Source organism: Cervus canadensis, chromosome 8 (genome assembly GCF_019320065.1).
Source record: "Cervus canadensis isolate Bull #8, Minnesota chromosome 8, ASM1932006v1, whole genome shotgun sequence".
NCBI classification, from domain to species: domain Eukaryota; kingdom Metazoa; phylum Chordata; class Mammalia; order Artiodactyla; family Cervidae; genus Cervus; species Cervus canadensis.
In genome coordinates this window covers 29,284,840-29,309,805 of record NC_057393.1, presented here as the reverse complement: position 1 = coordinate 29,309,805, position 24,966 = coordinate 29,284,840, and the positions used below count along the sequence as shown (strand labels likewise).

The window sequence follows — 24,966 nt, the reverse complement described above, 5'->3', positions numbered from 1 at the left end:
TCTGGGGTATTCGAGTCAGGTTCCGGGGGTATCCTCTGAAAAGGGAAAAATACTAATTGAAGCGGAAAAGACCTGGTCCTAGATCCAGGAGCGCTCTGTGGAATCCACTTAGCTGAAAAGGTGAAAAGCAATCGAGGCCAGGTGGGTCTAGCGATAACCCGCCTACCAATGTAGGAGACATAAGAGACGAGGCTTCCTTCTCTGGGTTGGGAAGATTCCCTGGAGGAGGGCATGGCAACCCACTCCAGTATCCTTGCCTGGAGAAGCCTGTGGACAGAAGCACCTAGCGGGCTACAGTCCATAGGGTCACACGGAATCGGTCACGACTGAAACGACTTAGCCCGCACAGGCCTTAACACCAGAGTGACTTTCTGCGGCGGACCAAAAACTGGTTCTCCCAAGGGCTGTAGATGGGCGGAGGGCGAGGTACTGTAGACCAGGGGTTACCCGGAAGGTATCAGAGACGAGACAGGTGTTACATGTTGAAGTTTGACGAAGATAGTTGATGTCCCAACAAGGAGAAAAGGGCCCAACAGACTGACAGGCACCTTGGCATTTCCCATACTGTGAATGAAAGCGGCCACAGTTGGGAAAGTGGGCTGACTACAGATTGTGGAATACTAATTCCACTCTGCAGGTAATTGGGAGTTACTGAAAATTATAGGTAGATACGGTGGCTTAGGAGTAAAGAAGCTGCCTGCTAATGCAGGAGACGCTGGATTGATCCCTGGGTTGGGAAGATCCCCTGGAGAAGCAAAAGGCAACCCACTCCAGTATTTTCTTGCCTGGGAAATACCATGGACAGAGGAGTCTGGCCGACTGTAGCCCATGGGGTTGCAAGAGTTGGAACCAACTTAGTGACTGAACAACATGCCGTAAGATTATATCACTAGCAATATGGATCCCCTTACAGAGAAAACAGAACTGGAGGCAGGGAATCAAATTAGGAGACTAACAGAACAATTCAGGTACCAGGTGATGGATTGGATTAACAGATTGTAATAGCTGAACAGGCTCTTGTGACTGATATAGGTAAACAGTTGGCAGGGGTATCTGTGACCATATATATCTATTGATTGAGGGAATTATGGCATTTCCAAATAAAATGTTTTGTAGGCAGCTGAAGATTTTAGACCTAAGTTATTTTGATTCAAAACTTATAATGCATGAATTCTACTGTAGTCCAGTCTGATACACCTCCAAAGATGGTGAGCTGATTATGACTGGGCCCCAAGTCTTTGTGACACAGCTCTAGATTTCCTTTTCACATGGATATGGGAGTTTTGAACTCAGAACAGAAAAGAACATAGGGTACTGGTGGTGCCTGCCCACTCTTTTTATGTACTATTTCTTGAATTTCTCAGCACAACAGTGGATAACAAACAGGACTGAAAACTGAACCTCAGGCAACAACTCAAAGGAGGGAATGAGGCCAAGGTGTCACTGAAGTGTTCTGAAAGAAATCTGAACCAAAGGCATAAGGTTAGTTTCAAGTAGGACATGATTTAAAAAAAAACAAACAACCACTCTTCCTGCAACTGGGACATTTTAGAAATTCTTTTCACCTTGTTTTATAAATGCTAGTCTTCTCTTCTAGGTAACTCATTGAAGGCAATTATTTTCTTGTTCAATTTTATATCCCCAAGGCCTATCAGTGTCATATATATTAGGCAGACAGACGTTTGTTAAATGGTTATCAAATGCTCTAAAGGACAGAGAATGAAGACATATAAAAAGCAGTGGAGGCCTTCAGAGAGGCATTTCAAAAAAGAAAAGAGAGGCATTTCAGCAGACCCACTCCCTGATCTCATGTCTTTCACTGTCTTCACACCTGTAAAGGACCCCTTATCTACCATGAATGGACTCACTTCCACAGATTATGCTGAATGTATACTTTTTTATGGGACAGGTTTTTAGGCAGTATCATTGTAATTTAAGAAAATGTCCCTAAAGGGAAGAAAAGAACATAAATTGGTTCTCTTTAACAGATGCATTGACATACACCCTCAAAAATATGGTTTTTCTCTTTCTAAAGGCTATTATAAGAGCTTGGATCAATCATTAAGGTAATGAAAGCCAAGCATAGTTTCAGTAGTAACTCTGATTATCCTCTAATTCATAAATATAGGTAATGTCAACTTATAACAGTCTAGGATTCAGAAGCTGCTTTGGAATCATATTCTCTTTTTCTAAAATGAAGTATAGTTGATTTACAATGCTGTGTTGTTAATACATATTCTTATAAGAGATACATACAAAATTAGAGGCAATCACAGCCCTAGGCTTGTCCTGGAACACCTATTTATCCTATAGTATTTTGAAACATGTTAGAGTATACATTTTTTAGCTAACTACTATTTTTTTTTTAATTAAGGAGGGGGGTATCAGTAAAATTTAATATTCTTTCAAACAAAACCCCTTCATCTGTATCATATACTTGATAGCTTCCTCTAAGGCAATTTCACAAATCTCACCGCAAGTGAAAAATGAAAGTGAAGTCGCTCAGTCATGTCCGACTCTTTGCGACCCCATGGACTGTAGCCTACCAGGCTTCTCCATCCATGGGATTTTCCAGGCAAGAATATTGGAGTGGGTTGCCATTTCCTTCTCCGCTAACTATTATTATTAAAAAGTTTTTTTATGGGAAATAAATCTGTTCCAACTGCAGAAGTCGAAAACCCTGTAAATGGGGAGCTACCCATAACATAACTGGAGCCCTCAACTACCTTTCCCAACAAAATTAACAAATCAACATCTTCTTATGCTTCAGTTCAGTTTAGTTGCTCAGTTGTGTCCGACTCTTTGCGACCCCATGGATTGCAGCACGCCAGGTCTCCCTGTCCATCACCAACTCCCGGAGTCTACCCAAACTCATGTCCATTGAGTCGGTGATGCCATCTAACCATCTCATCCTCTGTGGTCCCCTTCTCCGCCTGCCCTCAATCTTTCCCATCATCAGGGTCTTTTCAAATGAGTCATGCTTAAGCAGTAGCTATTCCCGGGGGAAATGAGGCACAGATACCACAGCACTAAGTTTTATTACGGGTTTCATTAAAGTTAAATTTCTCCAGTTGAAGGAGTCAGCTAAGGAACACAAAGCTCACGAAGCCTCCTCAGATCTCATAGTGAACCACTGGCTCAGGTTCTTTGTTGGGATCACCGCCTCGTTCCAGATACAGATTATTGTAAGGATACTGCTTTGGCCCCTAAGGAAAAAACACAGGTCAGCAAGAACAACATATATCCAGCCAACACCTGGCCACAGCCTACCCCGAGTGAAGAATCACACACAGTAAACAGGTACACGGTAGCTTCTGGTCAGACCCAGCTGGGCCAGAACAGCAGGGACAGCACTCTTCTTCCCAGCTCAGCCCAAGGCAGTGAGAAAGCTTAGATTGTAAGAGAAGTGGTGCCTACAGAAATAGAGAGAGAGAGAGAGAGAGACAGAGTGTGTGTGTGTGTGTGTGTAAGAGAAGGGTGTCTACAGAGGTAGAGTGTCTGTGTGTGTGTGTAAGAGAAATGGTGCCTACAGTGTATGTGTGTGTGAGAGAGAGAGAAAGAGAAGGAGGGAGAGGGAGGGAGAGAGAAAGGGAGAGCATGAGGGAAGCTTTCTAAATGAGACGATGCATCCATCCATCCCACTCTCTCGGGGTTGAGACAGACTCAATCTCCTTTAAGTCACTCAGCCTCTAATGGTTCCACCACTAAAGTGGCCTAGCAAATGAGGCGTGCAGGAGCAGTAGTGGGGGAAAGCACAGAGGAAACATAGCTTGGACGTGCTTTAGGGGCTGCTGGCTTTACCAACAAACAGCTGTCAGAGAACACAGCTCAAGGGGAGGAGAAAAGGGTGATGTGCTTACAGAACTGAAAAATGGAGGAGCCACACTGCGTTTCTTGCTCTCCTGAAGTGGTTAGTGCTCACACCAGCCCTATGCGCACTCTCCAGCCTGGGGCCCCTGGGGCTTGGTAGGAAGGCTTGTGTCAGTGCACAGACATACGAGCTACCATTAGGACATTGCCTATCTCAGCAGAGGTAGCACTGTGCAGCCAACTGGAGACAGGGCAGCCTCCTGCTTTTAGTACCTTTCTCACAGTCTGCCCTGTAGACTATTCCCAGGTTAATCTTTTAAAAACTTAGGCATCTTTACAGCATTCTTCTGTTCAAAATCCCAACATGGCTCCCTGCTTCCTAGAGGCAGGCCAAGTCATCAGTGTATTCCCAACCCTTAGCACCTTCTGTACCTGGTACATGACAGGAGCTTCATAAACATTTATTGAATTAATGCATTACTATACCATCAAGTCCAGATCTCTCAGCCATGCAATAAAAGCTGCCCAACCAAACTGATCAAATGTACTTCACAATATTTTTAACACAGCAGTTTCCACACCTGATTTCCCAGCACATCAAAATTACCTGGGAACCTGTTAAATATTGATTGTAGAACCCCACTGTGGAGTTACTGAATTAGGCTCTCCAAGAGCTAAGGAATCTGACTTTTTAGCAGTTCCCCAGGTGCAGCTGGTTGTCGGAGAGCTATTTATAAACCTATTCCACTCCAGCTAACTCACTGTCCTCTTCCTCCATTCTGTTTTCTTTTCCCCCAAATGTTCTCTTCAACTTCTCTCCATCATCTAAAAATATATGTTTTAGCATCTAGCATAATCCTCCCTAACAGCACAAGCACATGTTTTCACTATGCACATATAAACACAAAAACTGTGCCAAATTCCTGTATATGTTCCAATGTTGCTCACGTCACATCTCTAAATTTTCTTATCCAAATTAAATGTCCTCAAAGCTAGACAGTATATTTTCATTCTTTTTTTAATTTAGTTGATTTACAATATTTGTCAATTTCTGCTATACAGCAAAGTGATTCAGTTATGTATGTGTGTGTGTGTATACACATTTTTTCATACTCTTTTCCATTATGGTTTATCACAGGATATTGAATATAGTTCCCTGTGCTTTTACAATAGGACCTTGTTGTTTATCCATTCTATTTATACTAGTTTGCATCTGCTAATCCCAAATTCTCAATCCATCCCTTCCCCATACCAGCCCTATGTGCACTCCCTGGCAACAAGTCTGTTCTATACAGAGAGTATATTTGCTGTGTCCTTCATGTTCTCTAAAATTAACTGTCCACGTTAATTGCTTCCTATAGAAAATGCCCTTCACACCAATAAAGGATAAGCTTTCAACTTGAGATTCCTGGACTCTACCTTAAAAGATCACTTGCTGAAATATGGTGTTAAGTACACTTCACCAAAGGGCAACTCTAAAGGCTAGCTGGCTTCTTCATTCTCATTCCTCACCTAGTCCCACAGTTTCTTCTCACTCAGACTGACCCAAGATACAGTCAAAAGCTATGCTTTAGTACTTGTTCCAGGACAGTAGCTAAGGCCCTCTATAGGCCTCACCAGGAAGCCAAGCTTGGTATCAGGTAGATCTCTACTCCAGAGACTGCATTCCCTCAGGAAAGTGTGCCCGAGGGAGCACTCCTCGGATACTCACCACAGGCTGGTAGGCGGGGTAAGTCTCCCCTACCCAAAACATGAACAGCATGAAGGCGACGAACCCGAAGAGGTGCTTACACATGAGGTTCCAATTAACAGCAGTCGGGGACGTGTCCACACGGTTCCTGATATACATGTCCAGGTCCCAGTGCATCTGAAACAGAAAGGCAGATCACTGTCACATACTGCTCTTCCTGCAAAAGGCAGGCAGTCCAGAGTGATTAGAGCCTCATACAAGACTTGAAAGGCATTCTCCTGCCCTGGGCAATATTCTGAGAGCCACATCTGAGATACTCTGGACCATAGGACTGGATGCTGTCTTATGTCTGGGTTTGGCTGATCAGAGACAGTCCCAATCATGAACATTCACAACTCAAGAGCTTCGATTATTCTCAGAAGTCCTATTCTACACACACACACAGGGAAGCTTAGGTCTCAGAGCACTTGACCCTGCTTCCTTGGGCAGAAAAACCTTCGTGTTGTTGATGTTTAGTCGCTAAGTCATGTCCAACTCTTTGCGACCCCATGGACTGTCCATGGGGTTCTCCCGGCAAGAATGTTGGAGTGGGATACCATTTCCTTCTCAAGGGGATTTTCCTGGATCAGGGATCAAACCCATGTCTCCTGCAGTGGCAAGCAGATTCTTCACCACTGAGCCACCAGGAAAGCCCACTTGGGCAGAAAAGTGCCATGTGTTCTACAGAAGACATAGGGAAAAAGAAGGAAGGGCAAATGGGACATGGTTCTCTTACCGGTTCACCCCAGTTCAACCGCAGGTCTGGGTGGTCCCAGTCATACCATGGATCCCTCTCCTGCTGTGAGCGGTCAGGCAGTTTCGGATAGTCACCATACCTGAGAGACAGCAAGAACTTCTGGACACGGCTTTGAGAGCCTCAGACAATGCACAGCCTCCTCAGCTCTGAGATGAGAAACCAAGTGACAAGATAATGGCTTTCCCCAAAGGACAGAGGAACTAACCTTCCAATCAAGATCTCAGTGTTTTCCTGTGGTGCACATATTGAGAAATGTTGGGTTAAAGGGCGGCTGGTAAATATCCCAAATATCCCCCCAGAAAAACTGTGGCAATTTACATTCCTGCAAATGGTATAAAAGAGATTAATTTTCCTGAATGCTTTTCAGTATCAAAATTATCATTAATAAAATAAAATAGTTGCTATTTTATTGTTTTATTAAATCTCAGTTTTCACTCACTAAGCACAACGCTAACTGCAGAAGTCCAAATTGTTATTAAAAATTCATGTCAAACTCTGAAACATTATTTAACATATGTAAGCTTTTCTTATCGTCTTTCAACAAAAAGAAAAAAAGTCACGCCATGTTATAATGTTAGCAAGGGAAGGGAATTCAATAATCAATCACTCTGTTTTCCTGAGTAGACAGAAAAAGAAACTGAAGTTTAGAGTCTGAACCTAGGTTGCCCAGTTAACTGGAATAAAAACAAAAAGGTATAGATGACAGAAGCACTCTTCATAGCAACTGTTTCTCAACCACAAAACTGACATGTATCTTCAAGCCTCAAGCACCTTATGGACGTGATAGGCTGGATTTTTCACCAGCAAGTGCAGGTTCAACTTATACAGACTGCTACCGAGGCTGCTCTTGTCCACAACACAATAGAAGTCATAGGAAATTTAAAAAAAAAAAAAAAAAAAAAGTCATAGGAAATGATGACAACTAGGACATGTGTCACAGGAAGTGATTGGAAAACAACAAGATGAATAGGAGCTGCTGAAACCACCGCTGAAAGAGTGATGCTAGGAAGAAAATGAGGGTGACGGTAATCAATTCAGGTAATTAACCAGAGATGTTATGGGGAATGGGGGGAAACCATCAACTGGAGTAAGAGTTAGCTATTTAACCTTTTAAAGTTGCTAAGATTTCCACAACGCTAACAGCAACGATTAAAAAAAAGAAATATACACATATAAATATAGAGTACTCTATCTACAAATAAGGTTCTCATGACAGGAGTCCAGCTCCAGCCTGGTCACGTGCCTGGATGACAGACAGCACCTGAGCCCAGCAGATGCTCGATCTAAATGAAACCTTGCGCTCTGGATGAACCAAGGAAGGTTCCCGCTATTCAGGGGTCCTCAAGGGAGCTATTAAAACCTCAGCTTCCTCATCTGAGGAAACAACCCGAGCCAAGGAGAAAATTAAAGTCCTCTCGACTGCAGCTGCTCACCCATCCCCTCCCACCTCTCTCCACCGAGAAAAGTACCCACACCACTGACTCTGAAGGGTCACGAAAAGGTTCGGGGAAAGGGGTCAGAGTAGAGCCACCCACCCAGTCCGAACCTCTCCCATTACTACCCGGGTGCGAGCAGACCCTATCTTACCCCATGCCATCATCTGGGTACGGCTCGTAGTCCTCCACCCGCATATTATACTTCTTGGCGGCAGCAGCCCGTTCTTCTGGGGTCTTGGGATAGGGTCCCGGGAGCATGTCCTTGGTAATGTGGGAGGCTGGAGGGCAGACGAGGGCAAGTCAGAAGCGGCCCCATTTTTCCTGCCACTCTAAAGGCTTCAGGCTTCAAGGTCAGAGCCCGAGGCTTCGAGGGACCAGCAGACCTTCCTTCCGTTTCTGTGGATATCCCAACTCCACCTCCGCCCTTTCCCGAACTCGGCGACCGTGGTACCCCACCAAATCCACTCTGCGCCCAACACAATAAACCTCAGGCACCCCTCCCTCCCACCCACACTGAGGCCTCGCCCGTTCTAGCGGACCTGTCCGTGCACCCATTGGCACCATGTTTCGGGCTGCCTTTTGCAGCCACCGGACTCCCAGGACCCCCGCCCTGGCCGCCGCCATCTTCACCTTCTTCCCGTTTCACCCCGCACATGCGCAAAGACTTTGTCACGGCGCCTGAGCCGGGCCAAACGCGGTTAGGGAGAAAATTGTTAAAGGAAGGGCGGGGCTTAAATGGTGCTGGGAAGCCAGAGGGTTGGTGAGCGGATCCGTAGAGGCTGAGAGGCAAGGCGGGAAGGACAGAAAAACAAGCGGGTCACTGCTTTGACATTTCTGATTGCTGACTCCCTTTTCTCCCTCTGCTGACTTAGACGCATCCCAGAATAGCGGGCATTCGGAACCTGAGCATCTCGGGTGGATAGCTGACCCACCTCCCTCAGGACCTGTATAAGTAAAATGAGCCTGTTTAATCTCTTTTCTAGGGCTTCCCTCATAGCTCAGTCAGCAAAGAATCTGCCTGCAATGCAGGAGATCCGGGTTCGATTTCTGGGTCGGGAAGATACACTGGAGACGGAAATGGCAACCCACTCCAGTGTTATTGCCCGGAGAATCCTTTGGAGCCTGGCAGGCTGCAGTCCATGGGGTCGCAAGAGTCGGACACGACTTAGCGACTAAAGAGAGAGAATCTTCTTCTCTGGCTGCTTGCTTGCCTTGTTCTTCTCCTTCAGTGGCAGTTCCTCTTTCCATCTTCAAACGTGATCATTCTTCAAATTTAGTGCTTGGTCTTGTTTGTTCATGTTTTGTTTTCTACATTAATTATTTCCTTCAGTTAGAGGCAAATTGGCCCCCAAAACTGGTGGTTTTGTTTCGGCCGCGCGGCTGGCGGAGCCCAATTTCTCGGCCAGGGATTGAACCCGCACCCTTGGCGAGGAGTCCCAACCGCTGGACCACCAGGGAATTATCCCTCGCCTCCCAAATGGTTCTTCAGTTTCAGTCTCGTGTTTACATCCGCATGTCTCAGTCACCACAACCCAACAAATATAAAACCAGTCCTATTGTTTGAACCCGCCTCAGATTTGCTAGACTCGGATAAACACACTTCGAGCCGAACCACAATTGGCGAACACTCCAGTACTCTTGACTGGAAAATCCCATGGACAGAGGAGCCTGGTAGGCTACAGTCCTTGGGGTCACAAAGAGACCGGCAGGACTGAGCGACTTCACTTTACAGTCCAACAAAAGAATGGGAGGGGCATTATTGTTGGCATATGAATGCTTTTATTTACACAGGTATGATTTGCATAATTTACAGTATATGCATGCACATATTTCCAGGAACTTTTAGTGATCACTGTTTTGGAGTAGAATCTATTATTATAGACATTCCCCAATATATATCAGAGCAATAAAAACTGATAAATACTCTTCAGTATATGAAATTTGGGGGAGAATTACTTTACAGCAACTTGCCCTCTTGCAAATGAGCAACTAATTGATGTTCAGAATGGGGGGGGGGGGGTGACATCTGCACTCGACCAATAGCAAACCCTGATCTAATTCAGCCGAGAAACAGAGTTGGACTAAGGCAAAAATGCCTTTTAAGTAGGTGAGATGGAGAAATCAAATGGCGCCAAGCAAAACAAAAACAAAAACAAAAAACCGCCTTTGATTTCAGAAGAATTCAAGTTGCCATATATTTTTTTGCAGAGGGCTTCAGATCAAACTTTGCTCAACATCTATGTATTGGACAACTGCTTTTCCTTCTGACTTCCTTAGGTGGGTCAAGTTTGTGTCTCCCCCTATCCGTCAGGGTAAAATTTAATGCCTCACTAAACTTGCCTTCTTCTTTGCCTGTTGTGTAGGCCTGGACGCATAAGCAATAATATTTTGTGAATTGGTTAGCCCAATCTAGTCAGTGAAATAATTGTCTAGTCTTAGAAACCTAAACTCTACCTAGTGTAGAGCTATCGGTTACCATTAGGAGGCACTCCCAAAGGGCTCGGGCCGGCGTTCTTAATTTCTCTGGGCCGCTCTCTCTTACCGCCTATCTCTATGGTTTCCGTTGTATTATTCTCCGGAATAGGAGCAGCTTCCGCTTCCGCTGGGGCCGTCCCTAGCGGTAGAGATGGCGGCGACAGCAACGGAGGCCGCGTCCTCGGCCCCTGGAGAACCCCGGGAAGAGGCTGAAGGTCCTGGTCCCGCCTGGGATGAGTCCCAACTGCGCAGTTACACCTTCCCGACCCGGCCCATCCCGCGTTTGAGTCAAAGCGACCCCCGGGCGGAGGAGCTTATCGAGAATGAGGTAGGGGGCGGAGCCGCTTTCGAAGCGGGAGGGGGAAGGGACCAGGTTGGGAGGAGAGGTCAAAGGCGAATGGTGGTAGAAGGAAGGGACCAGCCGGGCTGTGGACTAGGGTCTTAAGCGGGGATGGAGAGGAAAGCGAGGAGAAATGGAACTTGCGGGGTTCATGCTGATTAACATAAGTTACTTTTAAGTTGGGAAATAGTTGGAATCTTGGGACGAGAACCCACCAGCTCCTTGGGACAACTTGATTTGTTTTTTCCATTTAGGAGCCTGTGGTGCTGACTGACACAAATCTTGTGTATCCTGCACTAAAATGGGATCTTGAATACCTGCAAGAAAATATTGGCAACGGTGACTTCTCCGTGTACAGTGCCAGCACCCACAAGTTCTTGTACTATGATGAGAAGAAGATGGCTAATTTCCAGAACTTTAAGCCAAGGTCCAACAGGGAAGAAATGAAATTTTATGAGTTTGTTGAGAAACTGCAGGATATACAGCAGCGAGGAGGTGAAGAGAGGTAAGTTCTGAGATCATGGCTTTTCCCATTGAATCTAGGGCATCCCATTTTTCTTTCCTGTATTTATTTGAGGCTGAATTTTCTAGCTTGAGGGATGATGGAATGACTAGACTTGAAGTGTGACTCAAATTTGTTGTCTTCATAAAGTGAGAATTACACTTGCCTAGCACAGAGTCGGACATGACTGAAGTGACTTAGCAGCAGAGTCTAGTAGGTGAATGAAATGAGTCAAGGTTTGGGTGAAAGCTCTGATGAAGCTGAAGGCATATGCCCTGTTCAGAGTGAGAAGTCATTACTTAACTCTTGTTTCCATTTTGGAGTGCAACCCCAGGGTTGCCAGATAGTCTGATTCCCTCCCCCACGTCCTGCCAGGAGAAGCTAGAAATCAGGATTTCTATTTTAAAAAAATTTTTAAGCTTTAAATGTGGGCAGCTAATTCAAGTTTTTTAAAATGCTGCAGGAGGCCAGTTTAAAATGTCAGTGAATTTCCTGAGACTGCAGGTTTGCAGCCTTTGTCCTAAAATATTTGAATGGGGGCAGCGCAGGCTGAAAAGTTGAATAGGTGAGGGTAGGGAGAATATTGATGTTCTGCATTATATTGACAATAGCAAACACAAGACACCCACACACATAGGGGAGTGACTTATCTCTCCCTTTTAACTCTCTTTATGAGGACCTTCTCTTATATAGTTCTCAGACAGCATTCAGTCCTGCTTTAACTTTGCTCCTGGGGAATTGCTGTCACTGAGTACTTGATGGTGATTGACTATCTCCATCTCACATTTGGTGCCCAACCCGGGGCTTTTCTTCAGTTTCCAGCCCCATTTCTCTTTCAGACTCTGTTAGCAGTATGTGGCAGAGTGAAAGGATTTGAAATATCTGCCTCCCTCCCCCCTCCCTTTTTTTGTCTTCTTAACTCTTAGCTATTGTCATAATGTTGGAACTTTGACCAAAAGAGTTTCTAGAACCCGAACTACAATAGATTTGTTCTTTATGTCTTGTAGAGACTATTGCAGTGGAATCCGTTCATGCATTAATGTCCTCAAATTTACCACAGTGTGCACTCATGCACACACAAACATACACACACAACCAACATTGAGAAGAAAGATTGATTTAGATGATGCTGGTGGAGTGTAAATCTGTTGGGTGAACATACACACTACAGTGAGCATGAGATAAGATATGAGTCTTCTGATTTCTCAGTCATTTTAGGGTTCTTGTTTCCCATAGTGAGAACATTTTGCGTAAATGTGAGCTAGGAGTGTAGTCTGTACTTTGTGGATGACTTAAGGAAAATTTCTTTACTGTTTGCAGATTTTTCCCTACCAGCTGACCTTAGCACCAACTAACCCCATTGTATAATGATACAAGTTGTTACGATTCTGAGGTAAAGGGTATTAGGATCCTCTTTGAGCTGTTTTGAGCATTTACTGTTAAGGTTTCAGAGGAATTGTTTAGATTCCTGTTTGGGAAGTGTTTCTCAGTCTTTCAGAGTTACTTGAGAAATATTTGTGTGAATATACGTACTTCATAATCTCTGGGGAGCATTCCAAGGTTGTATTCAAGTCTTGAGGGTTCCATGTCCCCACACAGGTAGCTCTTTTCAAGTTAGCAAAATTTTAATAAAGATTGCTTTAAAACATCATGGTTATCATCAGGCACTGAGATACCTTTGAGCCTTTTGAAATGACGTTCTTAGCACCATTACTTTTTTTCCTTCATGTTTGCCTCCTAAATAATATTTCTTTGGGGACTTGAGCAACTGTGTTTGGGTTTTCATATGTATTAAGTAACTTCTTACCTTCCTCAGGTGTGTTAGGGACCCTGAGTCTGCAGAAAGTTTAGTGAGGTTTCTTCCTTCAGCTCCAGATGGCTGCTACAGATAGGTGGCTGAATCAGTTAAAATAAACTAGGCTTCATTCCAGGACTCAGCAATGTGAAGCAAGAAAGGTTTATTTTTCACACATGCTACATGTCCATCTTGGGTCACCTGGAGGCTCTTCTCTTAGGTCATCTTTTCCACTTTGGGACCCAGAATTGCTCCAGCAGTTGCTATCTGAAACTTTGCAGTTGCTGTGGCCGAGGGAAAGTAATGTGGTGGTAGTGTGTACTGGTTCTTAAAATTAAAGTTTGGAAGCAGCTCCAGTCACTTCTGTGGACAGCTTGGTGGCCAAAGAAGTTAGATAAGCAAACCTTACTTCAAGGAGGTGCAGAAGAATAACTCTCACAAGGAGGGAATACAATCTGCCACAATGGCTGTTGGAGGCCAAAGGAGACCTCTCAGGCCCTGAGAGTTTCTGGAACAGGCTGAGTCGTCATTCTAGGGTCTATGGGTAGGCTTTGAGGAATCTATGAAATTAAATGAAAGTTCAGTGTATGTGCATTTTTATGGGGAACCTCCCTTGGGTACTTTTTTCTCCCCTCTTGGATTCATAAAAGATTCGTAATGTAACCCAGAAAAGCCAAGAATCACTTCTTTAAAATAAAAAATTTGATGTTGAACAGAGCTCAAAGAAGGATAGGAGAGGATTCGGCTCTGTGAGAGTTCATGACTGCAGCTGTTTTTCTTAGAAATGTTGGTATGGGCTTGGGTTTGAATTTCCAGGTGTAGGGAGGCCATGCCACAGACACTGTGTACATGCACTAATGGGATTTTCTTTTTGGGGAACATAGGTTGTATCTACAGCAAACACTCAATGATACTGTCGGCAGGAAGATTGTCATGGACTTCTTGGGTTTTAACTGGAACTGGATTAATAAGCAACAGGGAAAGCGTGGCTGGGGTCAGCTGACCTCTAACCTGCTGCTTATTGGCATGGAAGGTAAGAAATCTTTCAGAAAGCAGCACGACTTGGGGTCATATGAACTGATTTCTGATCCTTTCCCCACCACTTACTCGATCCATGACTTTGAACAAGTCATGTAACTTTCTTAAGCCTCAGTCTCCTAATTTGTAAAACAGGCACAGTAATACCTTAAAATTGACTATGAAGGTTCAATGAGATTAATATGTTACATCATTAAACTAGCTTCAGTCACTCTAAAAAGAAAGTTCCCTTTTCCCTTCCTCAGCTTTGTGGATACATATACTCAGATACTGGAGATCTCTTTAAAATTCTGCTGTTTTCTGTTTGATATGTGTGCAGATTTTTATCCTAGTAGAAGAGAAATATTTTTCAAATATAAATTGAACTTACCTTTTGAGCAGATAATACATTTTTGGAGTTAAATTCAAAAGGTATAAATAGGTATGTAGTGATAAATCTCTTACTTTCCAGTTTCCCAGCCTCCCAGTTTCCATTCCCTCCCTGGAGGCACCAAATGTTGTTAGCTGGTTCTGTATCCTGCTAGAAGATTTTACACGTACATAAGCAAATACTTGAATACTTCTTTTTTTTTTTTAATTAAAAAGAGACGCCTTTAAACTCCAATGAGGAGAAAGAAACCTATTTACCAACCAGGGTCATTGTCTCAATTCTGTCACTAGCTCAGTGCCAGGGTCATTGTAGAGGTACTTTGTAAATGGTGAGTAAATTGAGTTGAACAAGGAAGCACAGTAATTACTCATTATGAGTCACCACTAGGCTCTGAAGTCTCTTCTTCCCCTTTGATTGTCTTTTCTCCAGATTTATATCTTTTACTGCTAGTATTAATGAAAGCTTCTAGTATTGCAGCTTATGAATTGACCCTTAGCCTGCCCCTTTGAAGCTAACTGTTGGTTGACCTACCAGGAGCCAGTTCTTATTTACTTGACTCTGAATGTTGCCTTTCTATCCTGTGGTAGAGGGCAAGAAAGCAGATAGAGCAGGTAGAGACAAGTGAGCAAGTCTTCTTCAGGAATGTACATGGACTCTGCACCTAATAAAGTGGCTGTCTTGGCCCCCTCAGGCAGACTGGGGAATGTTTTCTAAACTCCATGCCCTGCAGAGGTCCCTTGAGCTCTCAGGGACTGTGCAGAGAAACAGTGGGGCTCTTTATAACTGTCAGATGCAGCCTCAGTTAAAAAGAGGAGCATGCATACACAAGGGCAGATAATTCAAGATGGCATTTTAGATAATTTGCGTTATTCGGAGTACACAACACTCTTCAGGAGTTTGTTATGCTCCCCCGGCTCCCATGAGAATAAACAGCTCCAGTGTTCATTTAAAGAAGTGTTGCAGTCCAACAGGTGTGTTGAAGTGGGAGCAAAGGTTGAGAATCTTTGAGCTCCAGAGAGAATCTTTGAGCTCCAGAGAGTGTTTGTCACTCAGTTGTGTTCGACTCTTTGCGACCTTATGGGCAGTAGCCCACCAGGCTCCTCTATCCATGGAATTCTTCAAGTAAAATTACTGGAGTGGGTAGCCATTCCCTTCTCCAGGGGATTTTCCTGACCTAGGGGTCGAACCCACCTCTCCTGCATTGCAGGCAGATTCTTCACTGTCTAAGCCGCCAGGAAAGCCCCTGGTGAGCTCCAGAAGAGCTACCCAAAGCAAGTACATATATACAACTTAATAAGACTGGTTAACTCTGTCAAAGAAGAGCATGTATGCATTGCCGATACCAGTCATTTCAACTGTTTCTAACTCTTGCTTGTGTTTCCCTTGAATTTGTGCCATTGTCAAGAAGAGTACAAGTACAGGTTCCCACTAGCTGTCTGAAAGCAAACCATCCCTTTGAAACCTTCTATAAGCCAAGATGATGTAAAACAAAGAAGCAATTATTCTAGGGCACATCTTGCTAACGGATGCACAAAATAAATAGAGATAAAGCACAGATGCTCACAGACACAATCAGAGCTGTGGTGGCTTGATGCTGAGTGTAGTTTCCAGGCGAGGAGGTTGGCAGTGCCACTCTTGCTGCTCGTGCTCGCTGCCTCTGTAATGGCTCACTCCAGAGCAAACACTGAATGATACTTTTGCCTTTTTCTTTGTAAAAATGAAAATTCTCTTTGAATTTCTTTCAGTTAGCAAAATAGGTGCAAATATAGGTCCTTGGTAAAAGCAAAGTGGTATAAAGTGAACTTCCGAAAAGCAGGGCATAGCTGTATGGAGTGTATTATTTTGTCATGCTTGTATCATTTTGATGTGCAGTTGTATACAGTAAGGGCAGCAGCCGTCATTTAAGGAAGTCTACTCTGCTAATTGATGGTGAACCCTTAGCCAGTGATGTTTGCTACTAGACCTATCACCTATTAAAAAGTGTAACACCTAATTGAATGAGTTGTGATTATAGTCTCCTTGATTTTGATTTGGAACCTTTTGCTGAGAGGGCAGACTAGGTTTCTCTGTAACATTGAAGCCTGTGTTCCATCCTGTGAGTAGAGCTACTGTCTTGAATAAGAAAATGTCTTTCTTCCTATAGGAAATGTGACACCTGCTCACTATGATGAGCAACAGAACTTCTTTGCTCAGATAAAAGGCTATAAGCGATGCATTTTGTTCCCTCCGGATCAGTTTGAGTGCCTCTACCCGTATCCTGTTCATCATCCCTGTGACAGACAGAGCCAGGTGAGCTTGTGTGATCCGAGGAGGGTATAGAACTCCTTTGAGGTCCAAGATGGGCATTGGTCCCCCTTCTCTGTGGCAGTATGCCAGGTTTGGATAAACTCAGAGGACAGTTTCACAATGTAGCTTACATATTCCTGGCCCCTGTGCCAGTCTCCAGATGTTCAGGGCAAAGCCCTCATTGATGCTGGTGGGCTCTGGTTATTCTCTTTGATTGGATTATAAATTCATGAAACAAAATGTGTATGTCTCCATTAGATTTTATGATTGTTTACTTTTGTCACAGATGCTACTTCTTTTTGATAAAAAGAAGGATGAATAGAATTGAGATATGTCACTTAAGGTCTTTTCTGGATCTCAGTGAGGTATGTAGTTGACTTTGTGGCCAACCAGAGAGCTCCTCTTCTTCCTTGAGGAGAAAGCTGCTTAGCTGCCTTGTGTAGGAGTCTTTGCTGGTTAGAATATGTGTTTGGGAGAAAGTTTCTGAAAGTTTGGCTGAAAGATGAGTCCTAATTCCTTAAAAGCCTAGTATTCATTTAACATTCAGCAGTGCCCATCTTCTTATGTCATTCTCTGAGAGAGTTTGCATATGTTTAATGTGTATTGTGTCTTTTGCTGGATTAAAAAAAAAAATTCTCAAGACTTTTTAAGGGATCTTTCTTGATTACCAAAGTAACAGATAAAAATTTGGTGATTGACTGATTTTTTTTTTTCCTCTTGAACCTCTCAGGTGGACTTTGACAATCCTGACTACGAGAGGTTTCCCAATTTCCAGAACGTGGTTGGTTACGAAACAGTTGTTGGCCCCGGTGATGTTCTTTACATCCCAATGTACTGGTGAGGATGGGGCTAGGACTGGGGGCTTCTGGGGAGCTTTTCTTTCCGATTCCCTGGAAAGCCTTATCCATATTCCTTCTTTTGAGTTGTGGCAGGATTGGACTTAATGTGATGTACAGGAAGGTTGGCATATCCAGATGATGGGCATACTTAATGTGGGGGAAATGACAACACTGTCTCTAGACGAGATAACAGTTCCTCTGGTCCAAAGAGGCCCCAGAGGCTTGAGGCTTGGCTCTGTGGTATTTGAAGACCAAACACCACACTCCCTCTAGCTCCAGGGTGTGTTTGATAGGATGAGTGTGAAGATACTGTCTTCTTTACATCCCTTAGCTGCACTCTACCTAGTTTCAGAGGATCCGTCCCTCTGAAAAGTACTGGTGGCAAACAGCAACCTGTTTATTTTCTTGCAGGTGGCATCACATAGAGTCATTACTAAATGGGGGGATAACCATCACTGTGAACTTCTGGTATAAGGTGACTATGGTTTTTTGTTCTAGATGGGAGTGGGGTGAGGTAGGTGTGATGAATTATTTCGGGGTAGGGCAGGGAGGTTGGCTGTCCTGGAAGTGATTACTGGGTCTTTGGGGAGATGAAGAGGGTTGGGGTTGAACGGGTTTCCTAAGAGAGGGTGGTGCTTGGCACAGTGGGTGACTCTGGAGCCTGCTGAAGACATTCCTGAGCTGCTGCTTACTTTGCAGGGGGCCCCGACTCCTAAGAGGATTGAATATCCTCTCAAAGCCCATCAGAAAGTGGCCATCATGAGGAACATTGAGAAGATGCTTGGAGAGGCCTTGGGGAACCCACAAGAGGTATGTGGCTACCCCAGAGGGGCACTCCTGTGACTCAGTGGGCAGAGTGACCAGGGGAAGTCAGGGTTGGTGTCTTGTTCTCTCTTGCTCATCTGTTTCAGTATGTTGTCCTCTCTCTTCATAGAGGTTATGGGTGTGTTCAGAAAATTCTAATTTTTTGGTGAGAGCTGGGGTTGACTGGCAGATCAGTTGTAATCTGTTCCATGCTAGTAGTAATGTTCCTCATGGGGCTTGTGTGCCAGCTGGGGACCCCTGAGGGGATTCTTCTGGAACGGAAAGCGAGCAGTAAAGCATCTTCTGGCATGCTCCCAGCTGTGCCAAGGCTGCTCTAGGTAATGTTGAGACCTGCTTCCCACACAGGTGTGCCAGTGGCCCATTGCATAAATGGGGGAGATTTGTATTTGTGATGCTCTTTACCTCTGTCCTGTGGATAGCCTCTGCATCCATAGCACCTGTGGGAGGAGAGCACCAGCCCCAATTGCAAGTGATCCTTTCAGGATAAAGAAGCATTTAAGATTCTTAAGGCACATTTACGAAACACGCAGATAGACACTCTGAGGTGTCTGGGGAGTGTTAGCTCCTCTGACCGTCTATTTGTCAGTTTGGTGCTGCTTATGTGTATAGGGTGTTGTGAGAGGGAAGGTAATCCAACATGGACCCAGAGGAGGGGACCATGCCCAAGAACACTGGGTTGACCTCCAGGAAGAGAGTTGATTAGAGGGTTTACAAGATTGAATGAAAGCCTTGTCCTTGCCCTTGGCTGGACGTCAATGTCTCCAGACACACCCCGTCCTGCTCTGGGGCTAGAGGACAGACAGTTCTGACTGGCTCCTCATGTCTTTCCACAGGTGGGGCCCTTGTTGAACACAATGATCAAGGGCAGATACAACTAGCCTGCCAGGAGTCAAGGCCTCCTGCCAGGTGACTGCTAGCCCGTCCACACCGCTTCATTGATGAGGACAGGAGACTCCAAGCGCTAGTATTGCACGCTGCACTTAATGGACTGGACTCTTGCCATGGCCCTGGAGGCAGGTGTTTGGGGCAAGGCAGGGTGGTTGGCACTCCACTCCCATTCGGAGGGACTTCTTACCTTGCCTCTGTGCCCCAGCACCTTCCCTCTCTGCCCCCTAAAGTCCTGCATTCAGTGTGTGGAGTCCCCAGCTTCTGGTTGTCATCATGTCTGTGTGTTAGTCTGTCAACCTCGGGGTGTGTGTGCGTGTGTGTGCCTGCACACGTGTGTATGTGTTTGTTCCTTGCTCCCTTCTCCTGGGTCAGGATGCCACTTTTGGCTCTCGGCTCTGTCTCCTGCAACCTCAGTGCCTCAGCCTGAGAGAGAGGAGATGCTCTCGGATGCCCCCACATCTGGGCTACAGGGCCCAGGGCTGTCCTGTCTGTGAGGTCGGTCTGCCCCCTCCCCGTTTTCACAGAGTAAGGCTCTAGGCTGGTAGAAGTGCTACGGGGACACTAATGGGAGAAAGAGGGAGGGGGAGGCGTCCCTCTGAGAGCCTCAATAGCTTCCTGGGAGAGCGCATTAGGCAGGGTTCCAGCTTGGACCTTCAAGCTTAAGCCATACACAGAAACGCGCCTTGGGACAAACGAACCAAGGATTGTGCAGAACTTCCACATTACAGGAGTTTTACAGACAACTTCTCTCTTTCAGCACCAGCTCTTGCTCTCTGTCCTGAGTGCCAGGGGAGTCCTCTAGCAATGGCTTCTGTAGGTTCTAAGGGTGCAAGCCTTTTGTGGATGTGTGTGTGTGCATGTGTGTCTACACTGGCCTGCCTCTCTGCTTACCAAGTTTCTACTGCTTAACCTTGTCCAATGGAACATACAGCAGGAGCTCCAAGGCAGTACTGCCTGACCTGGTCTAAAGCTTTTAAACTCATTTTTAGCCATTGGATAATGGTCAGGCCTCACTGCAACAACCTGCCTGAGACTGGCTAGAGCCTCCAGGTCCTATGACCCTCCCCGCCCAGGCCAAGTCCTCTGCTATGTCTGTGGAGCTTCCTGGCTCAAGTAGACTAAGTGGGGTCAAGCCGAGGCAGCTAACTCACCACCTGTCATCCACCTCATGGCAAGGGCAAAAATGTAGCCTTGCCTCTTGAAGCCAGCACCTCTGCCAGACCCCACTGTAATGTTCCACAAACACCCTCACAAGTGAGGGCAACTGGTGGAGCATGGAGTGGAATTCCTTTTCTGTTTATAGTTACTTGTGGGAACCCCTCTCAGGGCTGCAGCTTACAGCTGGGCCACTGGGCACTGCAAAACTCAAAGGGCCGTCATTCACACCTGTGTGGTGGAAGTGGGGCCCTTGGAATTGGGCAGTGTGGTGGCCCTGCGTCCTGTCACCTCCACTCCCATCTCCACGCCCCTTCTCTTTGGAAGGAAAAAGGAGTTGGAAGTCTCTGGGTTCATTTTTTTTTTTTTGCCAAAGGTTTACTTCCAGTGTCTGAGCTGTGGCTCTCACCCCCAGAGCTCAGTTTATAGTTACAGTGCACTGATGGACTGAGGATGCCGCGTGTGTGTGCATGAGCGCACCTGTGTGTATTTTGGGGTGGGGTGTTTATTTTTAGTACCCCATGCTGGGGTTCTCTGATGCAGTGTGGGTGTTCAAACACGGTACCTTCTAAAGTGTAGTTCTTTCAAATATAGCCAATGCTGGAAAATGTGACCGCAGTGGTCTCCATCCCTCCATCTCTTTTGGGAAAAAGGAACACAGCAAAGAAAACAGGACAGAAGAAGGATAAATTGACCACACTCACATTTTGAAATATAGCACATTCTTTTCATTCTCCTCACAGCATGTCTGCAGCCTTCCTGGCTCATTCCTCAAGGATGTGGGTGATGGCTTGGTCCTCTCAGCTGATCTTCTCTGGGTGCTGTGCCCACCCATGTCTGACTGGGGTGGAGGGGCCTTCACAGGTTGGCTCCTGATCCTTGGGTAATACAACAGGAACCCCTGACTATTAAGACACCTAATAGTGGCAAGTGCTTTTGTCTTTGTTCCTCGCTATCCTGCAAGGTAGGTATTCTCATTTTACAGCTCAAGAGTAAGTGATTGGTGGCAATCAGGATTCAATCCTAGTACTATTGGGCTACAAACCCCCTGCTGTGCTTCTCCAGCAAACTATATTGATTTTCCTACCATACCTTTGAACTACAGGCCTTGCTCAGATCTTACCCACTGGGCAGTATCTATTACAGACAGGCTTAGCCCAAAAGAATACAGAAGATACAGCTCAGGGTAAAAGCTCTCTGGGCTCCAGCAAACACTTCTTGGAGAAGATGCCAGGAAGCCATACTATGGAGTTAAAAGAGTTCTGAAATGAGTTACCGGGAAGCAGTTCTGGATCCCATTGATGACTTGTGTGTCCTTGAATAGGTCCAGTCACTTCTCCCAGCATGCTTGTGCATCCTGGAGCGTTGAAGATCTAGGTCTGGAAGTTCACTGAAAACTGTGATTCATGTTCTGCTGCCAGCATTTCCCCTGATGAAAAGATTGAGGCCCTTCCTTTCACATAGCTAGGCTAGGGCTGTTCAGGCACAAATTCTGCTTGTTGCAGAGGAAGCGTCTCTGCCCTGTTGCTTACACCTATTCTAACTAGCAGCATGAGGGCAGACAAGAGGGAAAGGTGGGGATTTGGGCCTGTATAGAGGTCAGCCATGTTGCATGCTCCTATTTTTACACCAGCAGGTACAGAGGAAACCACTCTCTTGTGAAGTCTAATATTTGTTGGGGGGTTGGAGTTGAGGGATGGAGGAGGGGCTGTTCTGGGCATCAGTTGAGCAGATGCCCAGGATGCCTGGGGGAGACCAGCTTCTCCTACAAATCAGAGCTCTAAATTACAAGGTTTTAACCAACGTGAACAGTTGGGGGAAGTCGTCTGCTCTCATTTGCGTAATGGTTTCTGTCACTGGTGATTAGACACAGGATGAAGGAAAAGAAATTTGACAATTAGGAATGAGCAATCATTAATCTGAATCTGTTAGGAGACAGAGAAGGGAAGGATCCTTATCAATGGGCCAACCCAATGTGAGGATACCCTCCCTCTGTCCCCCAGAGACTCTTGGGCCACATACCCTTTCATTATTTCCTTCATAGGAAATATTTCTTATGAGCTGTTATTTCTTAATAAAGGTTGGGTGGGCCCATTCCCCAGGCTGCAGTAGATTCAGGAACAGACATCTAGAGGCGTGAGCCAACAAGGAGTGTCAGACGCAAGCGATAGGGCAAAGAATAGCAACAGAATGGTTCTGACATGTGTTTTTTGTTTGTGGAAAATGTTGTTGTAATCAACACTCCAGATACCCCACCTGTGACAATTTGTTAAGATTCCAACACTGAAGGATGTGGAGAAAATCTGCTCTTTTATCCTCCAGGAGCCTCTTTAGTTGGAGAGGAAAGCACACGAAATACCCAGAGCTTATGAAGCCATGTGTCATGCACCCTGTGAGGACAAGATTAGAGGCTGTTGAGAGAGGAAGAAGATGAGTGGAGAGCAAAGCTCAGCCTCCGGGCTCCTCTCAGTCCTTGGGCTCATCAGGGAGGATGCTTCACCCTGGGCCTCCCCCCTCACATGTCATTGCGGCTGTAGCTGTGTGGAAGGCCCTGGTGTGTGAGCAGGTGATGAGATGAACTAACAGGCTGAGTGTTAAAGTGTGAAGAGTCCCTCCTTGGATCATATGTCTCCATGTCACCTCGTCTCTCATCCTTCTGATTCTTCGAAGATCATGGACAGTATTTGCAGCAATTGTTATTTCTCAGTTTTGTGACTTACATGTTGGTGGTTCCTTAGGTCAGAGGCTCTCTTGGGGATTGGAGGCAGGGATAGCGGTGGTGGTGGTTCATTGTCTCCTCAGAATGGGAACTTCTGTGGATAGGACTGTCTCTCCCCTTGGTAACTTCCCTACCTCTGGGTCTTCTACCATTCAAAATCCAGTGCAGAGGTCAGTAGGACTGCAGAGAGGGGTCCTCAGTGGTCAGTTTTACCCAAACAAGTTGGATATAGGGATACACTTAAGTGCTTGTGGACTTCCAGATGCCTTGGCCTTTCTGCCCGTGTCATCTTGCCTTTTTCTGGTACCTCTAGTGCTTCCCCCACCGCCCAACACCCCAGTCCCAGCCTGCTTCTCTGGTATTCTCTCAAATTGCCTGCTCTAAAGAGATGTTCCAGCTTCCTTTTCCAGAGTACCCCCTCCCCCAGTTTCTCCTACTCACCCTCTTCCTACCTGGTCTCTCCAGCAGTCCCTTCACCAAAGTCCTTTTTGTAAACAGTCACTTTCTCAGAAGATCCCTGGCTGCAGGTGTTTGGATTGACTTTCTCTAGGGTCCCTTCATCTTTCTTTTCTGATCTGCAGTAATTCTATGTACCTGTTTGTTGTGTGTCTGTTCTCTTGCCATCCATTCCTTTGTCATGTCTGCACATCCTGGTTTGGCTTTGCTCACTCTGGGAGCCCTTTCTGCTAGTCTTCAGCCAGCTCCATTCAATCCTTATAGGGTTTAGGGCCCTCAGCAGAGCCCTGCTGAGCACTTTTGGTGTGATTCTGAGGGACAAAGCCTCACACGTGGGCAGCCTTGAGTCCCAGGGGCCTGTGGTTAGTGAGACCTCCAGTGAGGAGTGAGAGGAGGGAATCCAGAGTCATGGACAGTGGAGGACCAGTGAGTAGAGATTGAGCAGGAGACTCCCCAGGAGTGGAGCTGAGCCTGGCAAGCCTGGAGGGAAGAACTGAAGTTTGTGTTTCTGTCTACATCCATCCGTATGCCTTAGGGTCCAGCAGTTGAGGGATGGTGGGTCTTTTGCGAATGTTGCCCGATTTCTCTCAGGTATCTTTGGTGATGCTCCGAGTCACCAAATTTGGCTCACTTCTGCGTTTCAGTGTTTGAGAGGGAGAAAGCACACTGAGTAGTCATGTGTCAGGAGTGGAAGGTCTTAGACAAGAAAGACCCTGGAAGCCAGGGTAGCAGGAGACGGGGACCCAGTGGTCAGCTTGTATAACCAGACTGTCACTTCACTCCTCCAGGTGTTTAGTACAATAGGTGGTTAGAGGAGTTTAAAAAAAAATTGGGCCTTGCCTTCCCTACCTAAATCTGGTCTTCAGGTGATGTTTTAGGAAGGAGTATGTATCTTTTAGCTTCCAGTGAGAAACAGCATAACAATTGAGTGTAGTGTATAAAAGCATGGATTTGTGAATCAAATGTTGTACTTGGTTCAGATGTCTAGTTCTACCTACCAGCCGGGCTGGACCTTGTTGATTGAGTTGACCCCTGTGAGCCTCAAGTTTCCTCAACTATAATGATATATGTGTAGGGAGAGGGAGTGGGTGTTGAAAATATCTACCTCAGGGCTGATGAATTGATGGAAACAATGATTGTAAAGCTTTAGCACAGTGCCTGGCAAGCACTTAATAAATGGCTGTGGTAGTTGTGGTTGTATTTTTTATATGACTTATTCAGAAACTCAATTTTAGTGATACCTTCACTCAAGAAAAGTAAGGAAGAATAAATTATGCTGGAGAAGCCCATGTTGCTATGGAGACAGACAGAAGAGCCTTGGTATCTTAAACCCACCTTAGAGGGAGGGAAACGGTAGAATTTGATGCCTTCTGCTTGGTCAGCAGGACTTTTCCTCTACACCAGCCCAGGACCAGCGTGAGAAGCTGTTAGGTGCATGCTCCCCTTAGACTCTGAGAGCTGAAAGCAGCTGGATGAGTGTCCATTACACCTGAAGAAGCTATTGCCAGCCTTACACCATGAGACATTGCAGCAGCTAAGTCAGGCC

At 45.6% G+C, this 24,966-nt stretch overlaps 2 protein-coding genes across 3 annotated transcripts; one reads left to right on the top strand and one right to left on the bottom strand.

Moving 5' to 3' along the window:
- Nucleotides 1-3,019: 3,019 nt before the first annotated feature.
- Nucleotides 3,020-8,533, bottom strand: NDUFB8 (NADH:ubiquinone oxidoreductase subunit B8). Of its 2 annotated transcripts, none has more exons than XM_043475738.1 (5): nt 8,363-8,533; nt 7,884-8,010; nt 6,276-6,375; nt 5,522-5,677; nt 3,020-3,206 (listed from the first exon to the last, which is right to left on the bottom strand). In XM_043475738.1, exons 1-5 carry the CDS (start codon nt 8,385-8,387, stop codon nt 3,114-3,116), a joined length of 501 nt encoding a protein of 166 aa, XP_043331673.1. In that variant the 5' UTR covers nt 8,388-8,533; the 3' UTR covers nt 3,020-3,113. The 2 variants fall into 2 exon arrangements, with proteins under 2 accessions (XP_043331673.1, XP_043331672.1); XM_043475737.1 differs by having other exon boundaries at nt 8,272-8,430.
- A 1,794-nt stretch (nt 8,534-10,327) lies between these two features.
- On the top strand, nt 10,328-19,347 carry HIF1AN (hypoxia inducible factor 1 subunit alpha inhibitor). The gene is made up of 8 exons (XM_043475736.1): nt 10,328-10,535; nt 10,802-11,052; nt 13,729-13,877; nt 16,396-16,541; nt 17,269-17,375; nt 17,789-17,852; nt 18,077-18,187; nt 19,036-19,347. The coding sequence occupies exons 1-8, from the start codon at nt 10,359-10,361 to the stop codon at nt 19,078-19,080; spliced, it is 1,050 nt and encodes a 349-aa protein (XP_043331671.1). The 5' UTR covers nt 10,328-10,358; the 3' UTR covers nt 19,081-19,347.
- The last annotated feature ends 5,619 nt before the right edge of the window (nt 19,348-24,966 follow it).